The following is a 20,861-nucleotide window of genomic DNA, read 5'->3' on the forward strand; positions in this document are numbered from 1 at the left end:
AAAAGCACTAGCACACTTGAGCATTTTAGATGAACCTCTGAAAAAGCACACTATACAAATTACTGTGGATAGTATTTGCCTAGGTGTTTTAACCACATACTCAATATTCTTCATACCAGTGTCATCATGGTCAAGTATACCATTTTTATTTACGTTTAAATTAACCATATTATGTTAGCTATTCAATTTGAATGTGAAAAAAACAGGTATTCTCCAGGTATCTGTTGAGCAAACAAACCCCTGTATTAAATGTAGACATTTCATTTAATATATTTATACACAGATAAATCCAGTGTTACATTCTGGTTGGACCTCGAAGAGGGGGCGGGGCGTTGAGTACTACGTCACGGGCAGAGGGACAAGAAGGGATCCCCCCTCCCACCCCTCTCTTGTTTTTGTTTTTTTAACCCAGGAGCTGCTATAAATCCGCCCACTGACGCACACGTTTCCACTTTGATGTACGCGTCCAAAACCAACAACTCCACCAAAACAGTTACACACTTCTGACGAGGATATTTTACGCGACAGCAGGCTTGTCAGAAGAGGCGTGTTGGTTTGGCCTGGATCGGGATCGCGTCGGATACTAGCTACAAGTCTTCTCTGGAGAAAATTACAACACGGTGAGTTGGACTCAACGGAGCTGTTGATCTCCACTTCCCCAGGGCCTCTCTAAAAACACGTTTCTTGTATTTTGACGTCCACTAGTCCTCTGTGGGTCTCTTCTAAACGCTCACTGTGGACTAAGGGAATTTATTTTCCACTAACGTCAGATTCGAGTGATCCTTTGCTATGTAATCTCTCTTTAATCGTTTGCCTAATCATCAGCTCTGTCGTTTCTGAAGGTAAAGAGCCGTTCTGACACGACACACCGGGAGAGAACGGCATCTTTCGGCACGTATTAATGGAAAGCATTTGTCGTAATAGCGCGTGATCAAGATGACCGTTTTCTCGCGCCAGTTGACAAACCCGTAACAATTTATCTCACTCCTAGCACCTAGTGACAGCCTGATGAGTCTAGCGCGAAAAAGTGGGTGATATATTTGTTAGAGGCTGCGTGGCCCACATGTTGCTTTCTGAGGTTATGTAGCATGTCCTATTTCAGATGTGTTGCTAAATATACCACCGAGCGATTAAACGCATCCAAACGGTGTAAATTCTCTTTGAGAAATTGTCAAAAATTTAAAGTGATCCCTTTAAAAATATTTATTTTTGTAATGTTATTTGCATGCCTCGAGTCAAATTGTACTTTGGCGTCTCTACTGCAGTTATCGTTGTCCATTTTAAAGACGTTTTATACTAAACACTAACAATTTTCGGTACATTGTGAAGTGTAATTGTGCCATAAAGCGATAAATAAAGACAGCACTCACTATTTGTCGATGGAACGCCATCTAGCAGCTGTTGCCATGGTTGCCTCCTAAAGCAAATGCGATTTCTGTTCGCGCGCGTGCACGTGTAGAGTACTCGGACTGTTCTTGTTTCGTTTTACCAAAATGTTGTTGGAAAATTAGTAGCTGAAATGTATACAAAGATACCCCCCACACACCCCAAACACACACCTAGGTGGTTTTAAGCCATTGTTCCAACGTTGTGCCAAACCTTTATGACTTTACATCTTCCTGTTTTTTGTGGAATAAAAAAGCAGATGTTAGAAACCCATTCACTTATTTTTCATCTTTGTTCCATAAACTGAAAATGAACAGTGATTGAGTTTATTCTGACTAACCTCTCTTTTTTTTTTTTGCTTTTAATGAACCGTCAAGAGTTTGTAACAACAAAAAAGGACAAAGTATTCACTTTGAGGTTAACTATTCCTTTAAACTTCCAGGTCTGTTGAAACTGGCAGGCAAAATATTATTTGAACCCGACTTCCAGGGAATTGTTATTTTAATTATTTTTTTTGCACTCTGAATCCAGAAACAGTTGAATAGTAGGTCCTTATCACCCTCCCATGACCGCCTCTAGATATTTATTACTGAATGATTAAAATGGTTCCACTGGAGCTGCAAAACTATTGCTGTGTCTTCACAGTTGATACTAAATTTACTGCCAGCAGTGAGGACCTTGACCTTGTACTCTGTTTTACATGGAGGATATCTGGAAGACAATATTGACCCGTCAAAAGGCTATAAAACCACATAGCAGTGATAGGAGAGTTAAAACATTTGGTGTTAAGCCAAAAGATTAAATTGATTGATATTTTTTCTGACGCATGGAGAGAACAACATCTGAACTCTGATGGTTTCTGTGTTGGCCACGATTCTGTAGTTTGAGACCCAAGATTACAGTTTGTTTCTGTTTAAAGAAGCCCAAGAGTGCCTAAAAATGTGTTTCTAATTATTGGAAAGGCGAGCAGGAAAGAGGGAGATCACCAACAGAATTAAGCATGAAGGAAGATTTGACTATGATCTCTCTGGTGAGAAATGTTACTCTACATATGTAAGTGTAGGTGGTTTTTTTTTTTTGATGTGATCTAAGACTAAAACTTGTGAGTCATGTGGTTTGCATTGAATGCTGGAGGATGTGGAGTATTCATGACATGTCCGTGAAGTTTCTTTCACACTCCACCCTTCTCTGTCAATGTTTCTAGTAGTTTCTCTTTTTCTATCTCTCCTTTTTGTTTTTTTTTCTTACTCAGACACGCATCCTCTTGTCCCTGTTTTTTTCCTATCATACATTTTGTCCTACTTTAAAGTGAAATGTCATGTGGTTTAATTATAGGAAGAGGTCTGTATTTTTATCATTAATATCCCTGGGAGGTTAATAACAACATTGACAAGCAGGACCTTAAATTCATGGAACCTGGAATTTTGTTTTTGTTGTTTTGTTTTTGAGCAGGCACTATTATCATAAGTCATTAGTAGGCCCCCCTTGTTGTGGAAGACCACAAGTGAAAGTACATGTGTGTGGGGAAAGTTTCAGTACTTTTCAGGTATGTTGGCTTGGCTCGGTCTTCTAGTCATCTGTTTATTTCACTTTTCCATTTGTTATAGACTCTTCCAGAGCATTGCAAACAAACTGCACCTATACCTTGCAATCGCATTTGTATGAATGTTAGTCAAGCTTCTGGTAGTGCGTTTAGATGGCAGGTGGTGTTTTGATTTGGTTTTAAGTGCAAGACTCTGGAGTATTCAAGCCATGTTTTTAACAATGTAATGCACTGGTTACACACTTCACTTCATCACATGCATAGAAATACACAATTACTCTTCTCAATGCATAATAAGGAGGTTAAATAGCTGAATTTAATCTTATTAACAACATGTGCAGACTAAAGTACCAGCACAGGGTGAATGAGTATAATGAGGTAATGATAACTTTAAAGTACATGTTTTGGGAGACCTGATCAGCCCTCAAAGATCTTTTAATATCTGCCTTTGACTGAATAAATCACCCAAATGCCCTCAACACCCCTCGATTTGTGGCTATGTGTTCTTGTATTTTGAATTACAAAGACATTTCACTCTTTACACACTAATGACAGCTTGGTTTCGGTGTGCCAGTGTTTATGAATGTGCCTGTTTTTTGTGTTCAGTGGTTCAGTATGCTTTGGGCAAAGAATGCAAACTAAATGGTGTAAGCCAAAGCAAATGTTTACAAAAAAAAACTGTCAAAGGTTTACTCTATATTACCGTTACTGGTTGTATGTTTATTCAAATGAATTGTGTATTGCAAGTCAAATTAAGAGAAACCAAACGCAGGCGGAAAAAGTGGAATAGAAAAAGAGAATAAGAAATAGAAACTTGGAAATGTGTGGCAATGAATTTAAATTCAAGGAAGTGCTTTGTGGTTGAGTTTATAAATTGTGAATGTGTGACCTGCGGGGAGGAAGTTGGCTTTCTGGGACAAAGTGTCTAAGTTCTGTAGAGGTCAGATAGTTTCAGCTTAAGGGAAGGGTATGAGAACATGCATACGAAGGTTAATTAAAAAAAAAAAAAAAAAAAGTAAAGTGCAGAGGTAAAACGGGCAGAGGTGAGGTTGCATCGCAGGTGTTTAGAGGAGCTTGGTTGAAAGAGGACCTTGTCAAGGTCACACTGGAGGAGGAGTACATGTTTTGCATAACAACAGTTAAATTGTATTTCATTTCAAGGTTGGAGAAAAGAAAGTACTGTACTTTGGTGATAAGAGTATCAGCTGCTACTTTTTATTATCCACATACAAAGGCCGGGTGTGGGAACCACAAAACCTTCAACAGACTTATGCAACAAATGGACCGCTTTCATAAAATAAGATTTTTCTTTAAGGAGATGTTTATGCATAGTCTACAGATATTGCTGGTCAGGAGTAATTCATTCTTAAATGGATAGTCACCCAAATATTAATTGATATTTTATTATATTTTTATTCACCCTAATGAGTTTTCAAACCTGTAGGTCGGGGAGTTCCAAACTGGCTTTTGACCAAACATATTTACTTAAATAAAGAGAAGGGATTTAAATAATTTAATGATATTTTTGTAAATTCATAGTTCTGTAATGTCAGATGTGACAGATGTCAAAAATGATTTTATATTTTTGTGACTTAATTGATTTATTAGCTTTTCATCAACTCCCTGCAGTTCTCTTAGGAAACCCCATTCCATTCGTTCCCAAACATCAGTTTGCTGTAGGATATTCTTTCTTCTATGGAAATGCGTTTCATTTATAAATGTGTTTTATATTTATCTGTCCATACAATAAATCAGTGTTGTTTTGGACCCCATTGACTTACATTATATTGACAAAAACAGTTGAAACAAAATTATTTCTTCCAAAATATTCTTCCACAGAAACTTATTCTTTATAATTTATTTCTTTAATTTCTTTATTTCTTATTATTACTTATTAGTGTTCTTGTAGCTCAATCAAGCGCAAGGTTGGGGGTTCGATTCCCCGGGAACACATGATAGGTAAAAATTGATAGCCTGAATGCACTGTAAGTCGCTTTGGATAAAAGCGTCTGCTAAATGCATAAATTTAATTTAATTTATTCATACAGGTTTGGGATGTCTTGAGAGGAAGTAAATGATGAGGAAATATCTATTTCTAAGTAATCTATCCCTTTAACTGAAACTGAACTTTAAATAAATCACTTTCTCTCACTGTTTATATATATAGAAAACAAAAATCCCACTGGCGTCAGCTGTTCAAGCTGCATTGCTGTATCTGGTAGAGCAGCGCTAAGGCCATGGGTTTGATTCCAAGGGAACACATATATTGTAAACCTATACTGTAAGTCGCATCGGATAAGTGTCTGCCTAATGCATAAATAAAAATAAACACCACAAAAATAGCATCTGTGGTGTATTGAGGCTTACAGTGCTATGTAAAGGTGCACGTCTGTGAGGAGTATGTAGGCTGTAGATGTAGGGCAGGATAACAAGGAGATCACCAAAACACTGTTGATGTCTTGGAAGTGCTGATGAATTAATCTGTGCTGTAACTTGCTTCTGAAATCTGTTTTTTGTAGTGGTCGATCAATATATCGCAAATGCCGATATTTGGCATTTTTCAAATATCGCCATCAATATTTTTATCCAGCATGATCGCGTGTTTTCTGTGTGACGGTCGGTCCATGTGAATTACATGCTTTAAACTTTAAACTCGTGATTTCAAATTATGCTGCACCTTATGCATTTGCCCACTGTCATATTTATCATTCACTCTATGCTGTATGTAAAATGAGGGTAACCATGGCTTTATTTGAAAAATGATTCCCAATGCACACAAACTTCCCAGAATAATGAGTGCCCTGTTGGTTAGTGTTTACTTTTTTTATATATTATAATTTTATTAAATTTATTTATTTGTGAAAAATACTGTCATCTAAAGTATAAATGTTTAATTTATTTTTTAATCCATTGTCAAATGATTTCAAATTTCTTTAATATGATTATGATTATAATTATTAATAATAATAATAACAATAATTTAAAAAAATTATATCTGCTTTATATAGGCTATCGGCCCCCCTGCTTTCCAAGATATCGGCATCGGCTGTCAACAAACACATATTGGGTGACCACTAGTAATTTCATCATGCAGGGCAGGTAGAGCAAAAATGATTTATTTCATCTCTGAATCACAGAGACAGACACTGAAAACATCTCCTAAAGGAAAAATCCACACACACAATTGGAGATTCTACAGTCGTGGCCAAAAGTTGAGAGAATTATATAAATATTTGTTTTCAAAAAGTTTGCTGCTAAACTGCTTTTAGATCTTTGTTTTTAGTTGTTTCTGTGATGTACTGAAATATAATTACAAGCACTTCATACGTTTCAAAGGCTTTTATCGACAATTACATGACATTTATGCAAAGAATCAGTATTTGCAGTGTTGGCCCTTCTTTTTCAGGACCTCTGCAATTCGACTGGGCATGCTCTCAATCAACTTCTGGGCCAAATCCTGACTGATAGCAACCCATTCTTTCATAATCACTTCTTGGAGTTTGTCAGAATTAGTGGGTTTTTGTTTGTCCACCTGCCTCTTGAGGATTGAACACAAGTTCTCAATGGGATTAAGCTCTGGGGAGTTTCAAGGCCATGGACCCAAAATTTCATGTTTTGGGACCATTCTTTATTCATGGCTGTGTTTTTGGGCGGAATTGTGAGTGAGCCCACTCCCTTGGATGAGAAGCAACCCCACACATGAATGGTGTCAGGATGCTTTACTGTTGGCATGACACAGGACTGATGGTAGCGCTCACCTTTTCTTCTCCGGACAAGCCTTTTTCCAGATGCCCCAAACAATCGGAAAGGGGCTTCATTGAAGAATATGACTTTGCCCCAGTTCTCAGCAGTCAATTCACTATACTTTCTGCAGAAGATCAATCTGTCCCTGATGTTTTTTTTGGAGAGAAGTGGCTTCTTTGCTGCCCTTCTTGACACCAGGCCATCTTCCAGAAGCCTTCGCCTCACTGTGCGTGCAGATGCGTTCACACCTGCCTGCTGCCATTCCTGAGCAAGCTCTGCACTGGAGGCACTCCGATCCCGCAGCTGAATCCTCTTTAGGAGACGATCCTGGCGCTTGCTGGACTTTCTTGGACGCCCTGAAGCCTTCTTTACAAGAATTGAACCTCTTTCCTTGAAGTTCTTGAAGCGCGTCTTCCTTTATTAACACACACTGAAGCGCGCGTGACGCTCGCTGAGATTTCAGTGTCTTTCCTCTCACTCAATAAAGACGTGAACACATGAGGAACATCTCCAGAACTGCTCTGACAGTCACTTCATGAGCATTTGACCATTTGATTTAAGTAAAACTAGCGTCACATCACATACACAGAACTGTAAAGGTACGTCAACCCATCAAAATAAAAGTCCGGTTAAAGACTATTGTTCAGCAGAATGTACATAGCCTACTACTAAAAAAAAAATCAAACATTATTTTTTTTTAAGGTTTAATCACAGAACATTTCTTCCATGTTTTATTTAATAGTAAATCCCCTTTGTTTACAAAAAAGTTAATAATTAAAAGATAAATTAAATTAATGTTTTATGTGTTTAATGTGCATCTCAGAAAATGCTTTATTTAAAACCCCAACTGAATGGCACTTAATTCATCTGTCAACTTTCTTGTCATTGTTCACAGTACAAGTACTTACAGCGAAACAATGGGTAATAATTAAATGTTTATTTTTGATGTATCCATTGCATTCTATGCATTTAAAATATTTTTTTTTTTCTAAAAAAGGAAACTTAGTTGTTCATTTTAAGAGACCTGTGACGGTCACGGAGGGACCGCACATTCAACATGGACGTTAATACACACAAACACACACCGAGACTGTTTGGTGATACAAGAGTTTATTGTAATTATTGATCCGAGAGTGAATAAAATACCTGCAACCCTCAGGCCACACTCTCCACTGCAGAAACAAACACAGACTACCTTCCATTACAAAGACATTCACATTTCAAGATTCAAGATTTTTATTCGTCACATACAAAATCATATATAGCATATATAACCAGCAGTGAAATGTGAGTCAGGTCCGCTCCATGGACAGTGCAATTATTAAAGAAAACAACACCTATGAAAATATACATAAATGTAGCTATGCAAGAATGAAATAAAAGTAAACAATGGAAATATAAGAATAAAATATAAAAAAGAATATTAAGATATACAGGGATGTACAAAAAATGTAAAAAAAAAATTAAGAATACTAAGATATACAGGGATGTACAATGTGCATATGTGCATTTTACTGTAGTCTTAAATATTAAGATACACAGGAATGTACAAGAAGCAAATGTGCAAACAGGGTGACCCTGTCAGTGTGTCTATGTGAGGTACTGAATGATGAATATCTAACTGATAAAGTGAACATTAAGTGGAGGCATGAGGATGTTAAGAGGCTGGTTTAGAGTTTAGGAGCCTGATGGCCTGGGGGAAGAAACTCCTCCTGAGTCTCTCGGTTTTTGCCATCAGGCTACGGTACCGCTTACCAGATGGCAGCAAAGTGAAAAGATGGTTACTGGGGTGGGTGGAGTCTTTGATTTTAGCAGCTCTACTTCTGCAGCGTTTGAGGTAGATGTCCTGCAGAGAGGGGTGAGTAGATCCTGAAATGCGCTCAGCTAAGCGCACAACTCTCTGCAGGGCTTTGCAGTCTTGACTGGAGCTGTTCCCATACCACACTGAGATACACGGAGTCAATACACTTTCTATAGCCCCAGAATAGAAAGTTTTCAGGATTGCTGGTGAGACCCTGAATTTCCTCAGCTGTCGCAGATGGTACAGTCTTTGCCTGGCTTTATTAACCTGTGTTTGAATGCGAGTAGTCCAAGTCAGGTCCTCGGAGATGTTTACACCAAGGTACTTGAAGCTGCTCACCCTCTCCACAGGGGTTCCGCTGATCATAAGAGGAGTATAGGGCTGCTGCGGTCTCTTCCTGAAGTCCACAATCAGCTCTTTAGTTTTGCTCACATTCAGAGAGAGACAGTTGTCCTGGCACCATGATGTTAATTTCTCTACCTCATCCAAGTATGCGTTCTCATTATTGTTGTGAATGAGGCCCAGAACCACCGTATCATCAGCAAATTTGATAATAGATGTGGAGCTGTGCGAAGACACGCAGTCATTTATACTGGTGGCCAGCACCATTACCACATGTGGAGGGACAAACTCACAGAAAACACTTTACACATGTTCCCTTAAATATACAGAGTCTGAAAGAAACATATTGGCATGATGTTCTACTTAATAAATCTACTTTGATGTTATTAATTCGTTCACATTAAACAGGAAATATCAGCAACAACTCAGCCACGTTGCCCCTGAATCCCCCACGCTCAATTAATACATGGTAGATTCCCACCCTAAGCGGAACCAATAATTCCGGCCATTGTTTCCTACCAGGACTCTAAAAATCACGGGACAAACGCTACATGGGAACAATACACAAAGTTTACAGGTATTTCATTCACTCTCTGATCAATAATTACAATAACTCTTGTATCACCAAACAGTCTCTGTGTGTCTGTGCGTATTAACGTCCATGTTGAACGTGCGGTCCCTCCGTGACCGTCACAAGACCCAGGAGTCTTATTTTCTCTTACATAATTAATATTGCACTTTAATTAAGCAAAAACACATTTTATCCGATTACTCGATTAATCGATGGAATTTTTGGTAGAATACTCGATTACTAAAATATTCGATAGCTACAGCCCTAATGCTAACATTAGCCTGATAGCACTGAATAGCCCCCTGAACACATTTATGCTCACAGACTAGAATACCAGAGACAACAGAACTACAATAGGCTCCATCAGCGGTTCCCAATTCCAGTCCATGTTCTGAAGGGAAATAAAACCCTGCTCAGGGAGAAGGGAGCAATGAACACTGTGTAGCAGAGGTGGAAAGTAACGAATTACATTTACTCGCGTTACTGTAATTGAGTAGCTTTTTTGTGTACTAATACTTTTTAAAGTAATTTTTTAAATCTGTAATTTTACTTTTACTTAAGTATATTTTGTTTGAAGTATTGTACTTCGCTACATTTTAAAACACATTAATTACTGAGTAAAAAATAATAATAATAATAATAAATAAATTAAATCGCTCCCTGGAAACTACGGCAGTAAATAATGGGCAGGAGGGCAAACTGGCGCTAAAATCACAAGAAAGATGCAGACGGACAAAACCGGCGTTAGTGGTGCAGACACTGCTGAAAACGAAACCCCGTCATATTCTGAAGTTGAACTCGAAGGAAATGAAGTGAACCCCTGGCCATATGCTCTATTATGCAGTGTAAGCTGTACTTGCCTAGGAAGACCAAACTAGCAGCTTATAAAATCTCGACAAGACATCAACCCTTCGCAAGAATGTAGAGGTAAGCTAAATAATTGCATCGTTGCATTGGTGGTTAAAATGAAGCTTTGACATTTTAGCAAGAGGTTTTGCACAAATTAGCTAAAAAGACCGTGGTGAGGAGTGTGCTATTTTTGTTTTAATGATGTGCACGCGCATTTATAGTGCGTTCTTTCACTGTGTGATTCAGTCTCTTAAAATGCATTTAGAATGAAGATATATCACAAAATTGAAGATATAGGGGCAGAAAATTCACATATTTATATAATTTCATATATTAAATCAAAATCACACAAAGAATGCCATCTTTTCCTCCAAAAATCATCATGAATATATACATACATATATATTACAGTTCAGTAAACAAGTTAATTAACAGACTTGCATTTTAGACACCATATTACCTTTTTTAGCTCTATTTCTACAACCGAAAATAATTCCAAACACAGCCACCAAAGCACAGTTTTGCGTCTCTGAGCAACGTGACAGTGTTTCGTTCCTGAATGAATCAACCGTTTAAATGATTCGGTTCAATCGCAATGACTCACTTATTAACAGTGACTTGCTGACACATACTGGCCATTTTAATTTCACATTTAAAGTATCTTTTGATTTTTTTAAATTAATTTCTTATCATTTCAAATGAGTATTCAACATTGTATGTCTTGTATATCAAAACATTATTCATGCATTTGTAACTGCAGGTTAAATGCATTCTTGTCCTGCACTAAACAGTGTAATACATCTAAATGCCACTTCCAATGAATCTTCTGCATTTCCTCTACATTAAAAGATGAGTTTGTTGATAATGATTTGCCTGGTAACAGCCCAAATGTTTTATTATTCTAAATAACTGATTCCTTTAATTAAAAACAACTAGTTTGAGATTAATAGACCTATCCCAGGGGTGTCAAACTCAGTTCCTGGAGGGTCGTAACCCTGCAGAGTTTAGTTCTAACCCTGCTCCAGCACACATATCATGTAGTTTTCAAATAAACCTAAATGATTAGATTAGCTGGATCAGGTGTGTTTAATTAGGGTTATATCTAAACTGTGCAGGACTGTGGCCCTCCAGGAACTGAGTTTGACACCCTTGGCCTGTCCCATTTTGACTCCCTCCCACTGTTAAAATGTAACTAAGTAATTTTTACTCTGAGTAAAGTTTAAATGAGCTACTTTTTACTTTTACTTGAGTAGATTTTTAGACTGGTACTTTTACTTGTACTTAAGTAAAATTTCATTAATGTAATGGTACTTTTACTTGAGTAGAATATTTTTGTACTCTTTCCACCTCTGCTGTGTAGGGATCGAGCTCGGACCGAGCGTTTTGATTGGACGTACATTTTTTGTTCCTACGCCTTCCACAGAATATATAAATACATTTAAACCACTTAACTTAATGATTGCTATCGGGATGTGAAGAGACTTTCAACCAGTATAACAAAAAATGTTTTTGAAGACAATCACCTATTGCACCTTTAAGTTACACTGGTATATTTGGTATACATATGACCCTTGTTTTCTAACTTCTCAATGTTTAAAAAAAAAAAAAAAGGCCGGCCATGGTTTGCAATTTGACCTCTTGTTGTTTAACAGAATCATGTTGAATTTTAACCGCCTTGGTAAGTTAAAATTCAACTTTTACACTTTTAGAATGCAAAAAAAGATGTCAAGGAGCCGCTGATGATTTCCATCATAAATATTTGTATTTCTAATAAACACAATCTGTAAAAGGACAACTTCTAACAAGAAATAAGGAAACTGCATGAGCTGATGAATGTGAGATCATAAAAGCCCAATATAAAACCGTTTTAGTGACGTTATAGGGGTTAAGGCATGACCAAAAAAAAAAAAAGTAGAGTAAATAAAAAATAAATATTGTGGGAAACTAAACTGCTTCTTACCCACAGGTCATTTCTCTAAGAGCAACACAGATCTGCTAAAAGGATGAAAGCTAATGGTTGGCTGGTCATCTGACACATGGCCTATGGTTATTTGGCATAATTTCCAAGTTGCTATTTACTTTGTTTCTCGTGCTTACCGGTTTTGCTTTATGTGCGTGAGTGAGTGCAATTTCCCCCTTAAGCTGATTTTATAACCAAAGGTCTTCTAAACCTAGTGTTGAGTCAGTCTTTTAATCTCTCTCTCTCTCTCTCTCTCAAAGTTTGTTCTTTGTATTCTGCTGTGTGCTCAATTACAAACTCCTACAAGTTACAGCTTGGAAAGTAGAAGTCATAATCCACATTTCAGGACGTTAAGGGTGTGTGTGTGTGTGTGTGGCGTAACTATTACGGAACAATTAATATTGTCTATATGTCTATGTATCTCATGATTCGACATGCATAGCCTTTGACTTTTAAATAAAGTTTGTACAGCTCTACAGTGAACCACACTTTATTGGCCTAACAATATGTGAGAATATAACATCTGATGCTTCAGGAGGTATTTTTCCCATTCATGTTCCTTTCTGTACTTTTATGAAATCACATATTTTGATTCATCCCTTGAATCATTACGAACTATTGACAAGTATTTTTTAAAAGTGTATGCATATATATACAAAAGATTAAAAAAAAAAGGAACATTAACACTTTAATTCAGCATAGAAAACTAAACTTTGACAGTAAAGAAATTTTTAATGTTACAAAATATTTCTTTCTTTTTTGAACTTTCTGTTCCTCAAACAATCTTGAAAAAAGTAAATAAGAGCTTACACAATAATATTAAGCAACACAAATGCGTTGATTATTAATAAGTAATGTTTCTTGAGCATCAAATCAGCATATATTGGAATGATTTCTAAAGGATCATGTGACACTGAAGACTGGAGTAGTAACCGCTGAAAATTGTCGATTTAAAATTAGTGTAAAATTCTTAATTTAAAATATTTATATTTTCATATATTACATTTCTTAGTGTATCAAATAACTAAAGCCTTACTAAAGCGATTTTTCAAAAATACTTAATAATCTTACTGACTGTGTATAAGTATTTTAATAGTGTAAGAGAAGATTGCATAATTTTCTTTCCATTTCATTTTAAATTAATGTTGTTATTCATTATAATTAAGTTACATTCACACTGACTTGCAGTAGTACTGATTTAAAAAGTTCATAAGAACGACTGTAGATTAAGATGGTGATTCAGACAAGTGTGGTTTGGGCATTTATTTTTTAACCAGGACTGCTGAACTACAGTTGCTATGGTTATGAAACACTCTAACAAACAGAATGTATGTATATTCCATGTTGTGCTCACAGTTACTGTCGCTGGGCGATGCTGTCGAACAGGATGTATGCTCATGACACACTAGAGCTGCTAGAGCAAATAATTACTTACTTTTTCTGTAATAACAAATCTCAATCTGTTAGCTAACTTGTATGTGCTTTTCTTTTTCAGGACCATACATTGTTGCACACTGACTGTAACAATTTAACAACCGCAAGGACAGGAGGAGGGGTGAAAAATTGGACCTTTCAGTTACTCTCCTCTAATGTCCCAGAGACACGATGACTGCTGTCGGGCCACCAAACTGCTGAGTGAAACCCCTTGAAACAGCCCTCCGACTCAGTCTTACCCAGATATGAAGGAGGTGAGGCTGTGGACAACCAGTGACGTCTCTGATTGGCTGACCGACGAAGGCTTGCAGGAGTATATGGATGCATTCCGGGACGTGGATGGCCCTGCCCTCTTGAGATTGTCTGAGAAAGACTTTAAGACCTCCCCTTTGTCCCTAGTCACAGGGGACAGTGGTCGACATCTTTTGGAACGCATAAAGACTTTGCTCTTAACCAGCCACATGAAGGCACACAAGAACAACAACAACAACGAAAACGCCAACGGTCATGCTGTCATCGCTCTTGCCAACGGCAGTGTGAACAATGGCAAGATCCACAACGGCATTCCAAAGAATGGCTTGCATTCAGAGCCAGTTCGAATCTTGATTCCACAGCCGCCTGAGCAGGAGCGCACGCCGTATCCCACGGAGTGGTTCAAAACGGGTGTGGCCTTCCTTTACGCTCTGTTCTGCTTCCTCACCACAACAGTTGTGATCTCAGTGGTGCACGAACGTGTCCCACCCAAGGAAGAGTCTCCACCCCTGCCGGATAAATTCTTTGATCTGTTTGATCGTGTGGAGTGGGCGTTTTCCATCTGTGAGATCAATGGCATGCTGCTTGTGGGACTGTGGTTTATGCAGTGGCTTCTGCTTAAACACAGGTCAGTTCCTTAAACATTTTTCAAGTGGTTTAATCGATTAACTTTCCTAGTTTCTGTACAATAAAGGGATTGTTTTCCCCCAAATTTTGTCATTTACACACCCTCATGTCGTTCCGAACCTGTACGAGTTTCTTCCTCATGTTGAGCATAAAAGAAGCTATTTTGAAGAAGACTGGTGATCATACAGTTGTAGGTCCCCATCTACTTCCACAGTATTTCTTTTCCTAATATGAAAGTCAGTGGGGACCATCAAATGTTTGGTCCTTCAAACTAACTTATTTTGTGCTCAACATAAGAGATAAACTTGTACAGTTTCAGAGGGTGAGTAAATGATGGCAAGATTTTAATTTTTTGGGTGAACTATTCCTTTAAAAAAAGAATAGTATAACTATAATACTTTTAATAGTGCACACTTTATATATATATATATATAATAAAATCCCATCTTGTTACATTAATTTCATGACATAATCCTCTTAACAGCTGAATCACAACTTAAATCATGTCCTGTCGTGACTCATAAACAGTCCAGAATGCTTTCTTCAGCATTGCGATCCATAAACATGACCTATCCTATGATCTAGATATTTTTTTACTCTGATTTCTCTGTTCGCAGGTCTATTATCGGTCGTCGGTTCTTTTTTATTGTGGGAACTCTGTATTTGTACAGATGCATGACCATGTACGTTACGACATTACCTGTGCCAGGCATGCACTTCAAGTGCTCCCCAAAGGTAACTGTTGAAGGACGAGAATGCTTGTAGCGTCACTGACACTAGACCTTTATGCAAGTTAAAGTTGGTCTAGAATGGGCATACCATCTGAAGTGGATCGTGCTAAATACAGGTGTAAACCGGGTCAAGTGCTCGAATCATATTTGGTGGTAAACGAAAACATGTGACATCAAAAAATTTTGCACTCTGCCATAGTTTCAGATATCATTCATGCTTCTAAATATGAACATGCACAAATGAGAGCTGTAGCAGAAATGATGTGGCTAATGATCTATACTTCTGGTCTTCTATTAACACAAAGCTTGTAACACTTGGTGAAGCATATAAGAATGTGCACAACTATGTTTTGTCAATGGAGGATGTTTTTTTTTTTTGGTCACTGGGTGGTTTCTGGTTTCATAGCATAAGAAAACTTTAACCATACTCTAGAAAAGACAATAAAGGCAGAATATTTATTTTTGATTAAATATTTGTTACTTTGAATCAAAGTTTGTGAGAGAGAGAGAGATAGTATAAAGTAATGAAAATACAATTTTGGTTGTTTGCCTATCTGTTTGTAAATGCTTATACGCTTTTGTGTTTGTGTGTGTTCCAGATCTTCGGTGACTGGGAGGCACAGTCACGGAGGGTAATGAAAATGATGGCTGGTGGTGGCCTGTCAATCACTGGCTCTCACTCTTTGTGTGGAGATTACTTGTACAGCGGACACACGGTGATGCTGACTCTAACATACCTCTTTATTAAAGAGTGTGAGTACTCCTATTTATTAACAATAATGTCGAAATATGCTTTGAAAATGTGATTTTTATCCTCTAAATGTTGTTGTGATTGGTTGATGTCGCCATCTAGTGGAAATGATGGGCCATAACATAAATAAAAAAAACATTCTACTAACACAAACATATTTAAAACTAGTGATAACGTGTGTTTTAGTATGTCTGCCTGCAATGTCAAACTTTTATACAGAATTTTTTTTTTATTATTATTATTATTATTATAATAACAGATTCTCCACGGAGGTTCTGGTGGTATCCCTGGATCTGCTGGTGCCTGAGTGCTGTCGGTATCTTCTGCATCCTGTTGGCTCATGATCACTACACCATAGATGTGTTGTTGGCCTACTTCATAACCACACGCCTCTTCTGGTGGTACCACACAATGGCCAATCAGCAGGTACATTTGTAACTTAACTAGGAAATCTTATTTACTGGATTAAAGCATCTTGTGCTGATTTAATAATTCATATAAGATTTATTAAAAAAAATGCTTTACATGCTTTAACCATGTGTCTCAAATAAATAAATAAATACTTACTGTAGTATACATGGATAACCTTTGATTGTATTGTATTCATCAAGCCAGTAGTTGGTTTCTGAAGATGTGCAGCTAGAACAAAATTTTGCTTCTGCATTTGAGCTATTTCTGGAAAACTGTGGCATTAAATTTATTTATTTTTTTGTCTATGAATTCTCATAACTCAATCTCTTCTGCTGTTCTATAGGCTCTAAAGGAAATTTCAACTGGCAACCTGTTCTCTCGTGTGTGGTGGTTTTATCCATTCCAGTACTTTGAGAGTAACGTACGTGGCATTGTGCCTCGAAACTACCAGCTGCCATTCCTGTTTCGAACAGTGACGTGCACCCGGGTTAAGTACAGTAAGCTAGACTCGCGGGAGTCATGACCCATGGCTTCTGATTGGCTGGAGCTCTGTGAGACTCTAAAAGAGAAACTACTCTTCCCATCAGGCCCTGCAAAGCTGGTAGAGCACTGTGATGCATATACACGGATCATTTTGTAGTATTTGAAATTCTTTTTAAAAAGCATCTTTTTGGAATCATTTCATTCTTTCTGGAGTAAGGCTTTTTTTTTATATATTTCGCAGGTTTATTTTGCAAAAAAAGGGTCGTCCAAATAGAATATCTTTTTTAGATTTGTACTTTCCTGAAAGCATGGGGCCCGCACAGCTTCAGTGTTTTCTAGTGCCTTTCTTTCATGCACAGATACTGTATATATTTCAACGTACAGTAGATACACATGTAATATACACACATCAACACCTTGTAAATGCTTTAAACATTTATATAATTCGTTAACCCGCAATTTTGTCTGTCTGAATGTCTAAATGTTCTGTTTGGACTGTGATCATTAAGAGCGGCAGTATATTTTTATAGAAGCTTTGAATGTGGGAGGTCAGTTCTGCCTTTCACATCGAAAACAATCCTTTGAATCTAAACCAGAGCACACACTACCTAGTGTTTAACATTTGATGATTATGTTCAATTATTCATTACTGAAGATTTACTTTTTCTTTTCAGTATCATCCATCGATCTAGCAAACAGAATACAGAAGAAATGTAGGAGGGACTAGTTTTGACGTTTTTCAATCAGGATCTAGTGTTCATTTGACAAAACACCGCTCAAAACTTTGTCACGACTGAAGGGCTGTTCATACAGGACATGTTTTTGCTTTCAAAAAAGGTGTACGTAGTTGAATGAAACGAAACCTTTTAACTCCGCGATTGTGGTCTGAGCTGTCGGTGTTGGGTAAGTTTACATAGCAAAACAACTAAAAGTGGTGCAGATGTGTGCCAGAATGCATTTTGTGTGACTGGCCTAATTTAATGCACTGAAGTTTTAATCATGAGTCTCTTACTGCAACATAGTTTTCATAAAGAATCAAAGCTTTGGAAACCATCCTAATATTAAGGAAAGTCAGAAAATATTTATTTTTACAGACTAAATGTTTACAATTTTACATTACGTGTGTGTAGACTGGATAATCTGTACATTAAATAACATAATATAGTTGTATACTGTACAACATAACATTTTAAACTGTCAAAGTAAATTACCCTAATATGTGTAGCTTTTAATTATAAAAGTATGGTAACCGAAGGTTTTTTGAGGGCTTCTTCTTTAATGTGAAGTGTGTCTGCTCAAAATGTGCTTCTGCTAGCCAAAGGAATCATCAAGTCTCTTGCTAAATAGCCGGAAGTGTTATAAATGTTCTGGAGCAAGAACCAAATAGAAACTGGTGTTATTTGTGACCGGTAGACTGAATGACAGGACTGTAAAACGACTGAATGAATCTCTAGTGTGAATGTACAATCAATGACTGTACACAGTTTAGAACTGGGAAGAATAATCCGAAGCACTTTAAAATGATGAACAGATATTGAATAAAAACATAAGACACTGTATTGTCTAAATTTCCATTATTTTTTTTCCCATTACTGTATTCCAAGAATCAATTAAATGACTTGTTCTTCATCAGCGCTTACTGTCTAACAATGACACTTTGTTTTTATTTAGATGGTTTAGATCTAGTCATAGCAGCACTCATCCTGAGAGTATATTGAGTGAATGTTGACTATTGCACAATAGCAAGTATAATGTTTTTGAAAAATTCATGAAGTAGTCCGTAGTCCGACACATTTAATGATTCTCTATATTTATTCATCATGTTTGTCACCTTGTTGTTTTCCTGATTTACTAACAGCTTGCACCAGCACAAACCCCTTTGGGCAATAAAAAAACTACCATCAGGATTTACTATAGACGCCCAATGAAAAGGTGTAAACCGTCATTTTAGTTCATAGCCCATGTTGATTGAAGTCCAGTGTTAAATTTCCACAGTCTTTGATGATTTGGGGTGCAATGTCATCTGCTGGTGTTGGTCCATTGTGTTTTTTTTTTTAAACCAAAGTCACTGCACCTGTTTACCAAGAAATTATGGAGCAATTCATGCTTCCTTCTGCTGACCAGCTTTTTGAAGAAGACACTGCCAAAATCACCAAAAGTTGGTTAAATGACCATGGTGTTGGTGTGCTTGGCTGGCCAGCAAACTCACCAGACCTGAACCCCAGAGAGAATCTATGGGCTATTGTCAAGAGGAAAATGAGAAACAAGAAACCAAACAATGCAGATGAGCTGAAGGCCACAGTCAAAGAAACCTGGGCTTCCATACCACCTCAGCAGTGCCACAAACTGATCACCTCAATGCCACGCTGAATTGAGGCAGTAATTAAACCAAAAGGAGCCCCTACCAATTATTGAGTACATGTACAGTAAATGAACATACTTTCCAGAAGGCCAACAATTCACTAAATGGTTTTTTTATTGGTCTTATGAAATATTCCAATTTGTTGAGGTAGTGAATTGGTGGGATTTTGTTAAACGTGAAATAAAATCATCATAATTAAAAGAACCGAAGACAAATTACTTCATGTTCCATTGAATTTATTTAATACGCGAGTTTCACAATTTGAGTTGAATTATTGAAATGAACTTTTACATGACATTCTAATATATTGAGATGAACCTTTATATAATATTACGATATGTAATATAGTGACTAGTTGATTCATCGCTCTGTTGAGAATGTCTTGAGTCTTAACCAGGAACATACTCTGAGTTGAATGAACTTACTCCCGGACGTGTTTTTGGAACCACATACCTTGGCTTGAGTAAGCAAGGTTTGGGGTTAATCAACCAAAAGTTCAGGGTATAGCTGACAGTAAGTGAACCATGCTTTCTGGAATACACCCAAGATTATCAATTGCTTTGTTTGTTTGTGACGCTATGCTAACAGTTCCCAAATATTCAGAAGTGTGCAAAGCATTTTTACGGAGGATGAGGTCTATTTCCTGTGAGAGTACAATACCGTTGTCCGTTTCTATAAAGTGGGGCAGTTTAAACTTTGCAAGGACACTCTGGCGCTTCTGACACACAGTCTGTAAGTACTTTTCATCTGTAAAGGATTTGCCATTGATGATTCAAATGCGAGTGTAGAGTAGCACTTATTTGTTGCTTCTCTGATCAAAAATGCAGACATGGTTTTATGTTTACGCGGCGTGATACGCAATGCAATGCGTAAAAATACAATATAAGTCATTATAATCAGTAAATACGTCCTCACTGGTTGCAACAAATGCCTCGTTTGTAATGGGTTTTATTGTGTTTATCTTGTATCGCAGGGTAACCACAGTATGGTGAGGGGCATTTCCGTCACATGCTTGAGGCATTCAGCCAATCATAACGCACTGGATAGCTGGCCAATCAGCGCACACCTCACTTTCAGAACGATGAGCTTTGTAAAAAATTATGCGTTTAAAAAAAAAAGGGGGGGGGGGGGTAAAAAATATAAAATAATGTGTACAAACAAAGAATGTGTTTTCTGAACCTTAAACCACATAAACAAGTTGCATTAGACCAAATACACGAAATAATGTTCTTTTTAGTAGCGTCATATGACCCCCTTTAATATGTCTTTAGCCCTATTGGCACGGGATTAGTATTACCTGATGACCTACAGTCATTTGTAATAATTGCAGAGGTTGAGATTTTGAGGTTAATGTGTTACAAATAAATCAGCATAATGCTTAGGATGTTATTTTAGCCTGGTGAAATATATAAATGACAACGGGCACGAAACTACATTAGTTTCTTTCTTTCTTTCTTTTTTTAACCCCTTAACTGTCACTCACATTTTTGAAGATAGACTTGAATGTGCATGATACAAACCTAAATTTTTATAATTCATGACTGAAAACATTTTGTAACATGATATTGATGTACAGTTTACATGGTAATGCAATGTTTGAATTTAAAATGGGTT

General features: G+C 37.2%; 2 protein-coding genes across 3 annotated transcripts in view; both read left to right on the plus strand.

The window, feature by feature from the left end:
- LOC132112676 (peroxisomal membrane protein PEX13-like) overlaps positions 1–20,861 on the plus strand; it is a 100,334-nt gene that overhangs the window by 4,743 nt on the left and 74,730 nt on the right. The window lies entirely within an intron of this gene.
- LOC132112671 (phosphatidylcholine:ceramide cholinephosphotransferase 1-like) lies at positions 13,728–17,044 on the plus strand. The gene is made up of 5 exons (XM_059520256.1): positions 13,728–14,510; positions 15,127–15,244; positions 15,840–15,993; positions 16,251–16,417; positions 16,746–17,044. Exons 1-5 carry the CDS (start codon positions 13,876–13,878, stop codon positions 16,923–16,925), a joined length of 1,254 nt encoding a protein of 417 aa, XP_059376239.1. The 5' UTR covers positions 13,728–13,875; the 3' UTR covers positions 16,926–17,044.

The sequence above is a fragment of the Carassius carassius genome, chromosome 32, assembly GCF_963082965.1.
Source record: "Carassius carassius chromosome 32, fCarCar2.1, whole genome shotgun sequence".
Lineage (NCBI taxonomy): Eukaryota > Metazoa > Chordata > Actinopteri > Cypriniformes > Cyprinidae > Carassius > Carassius carassius.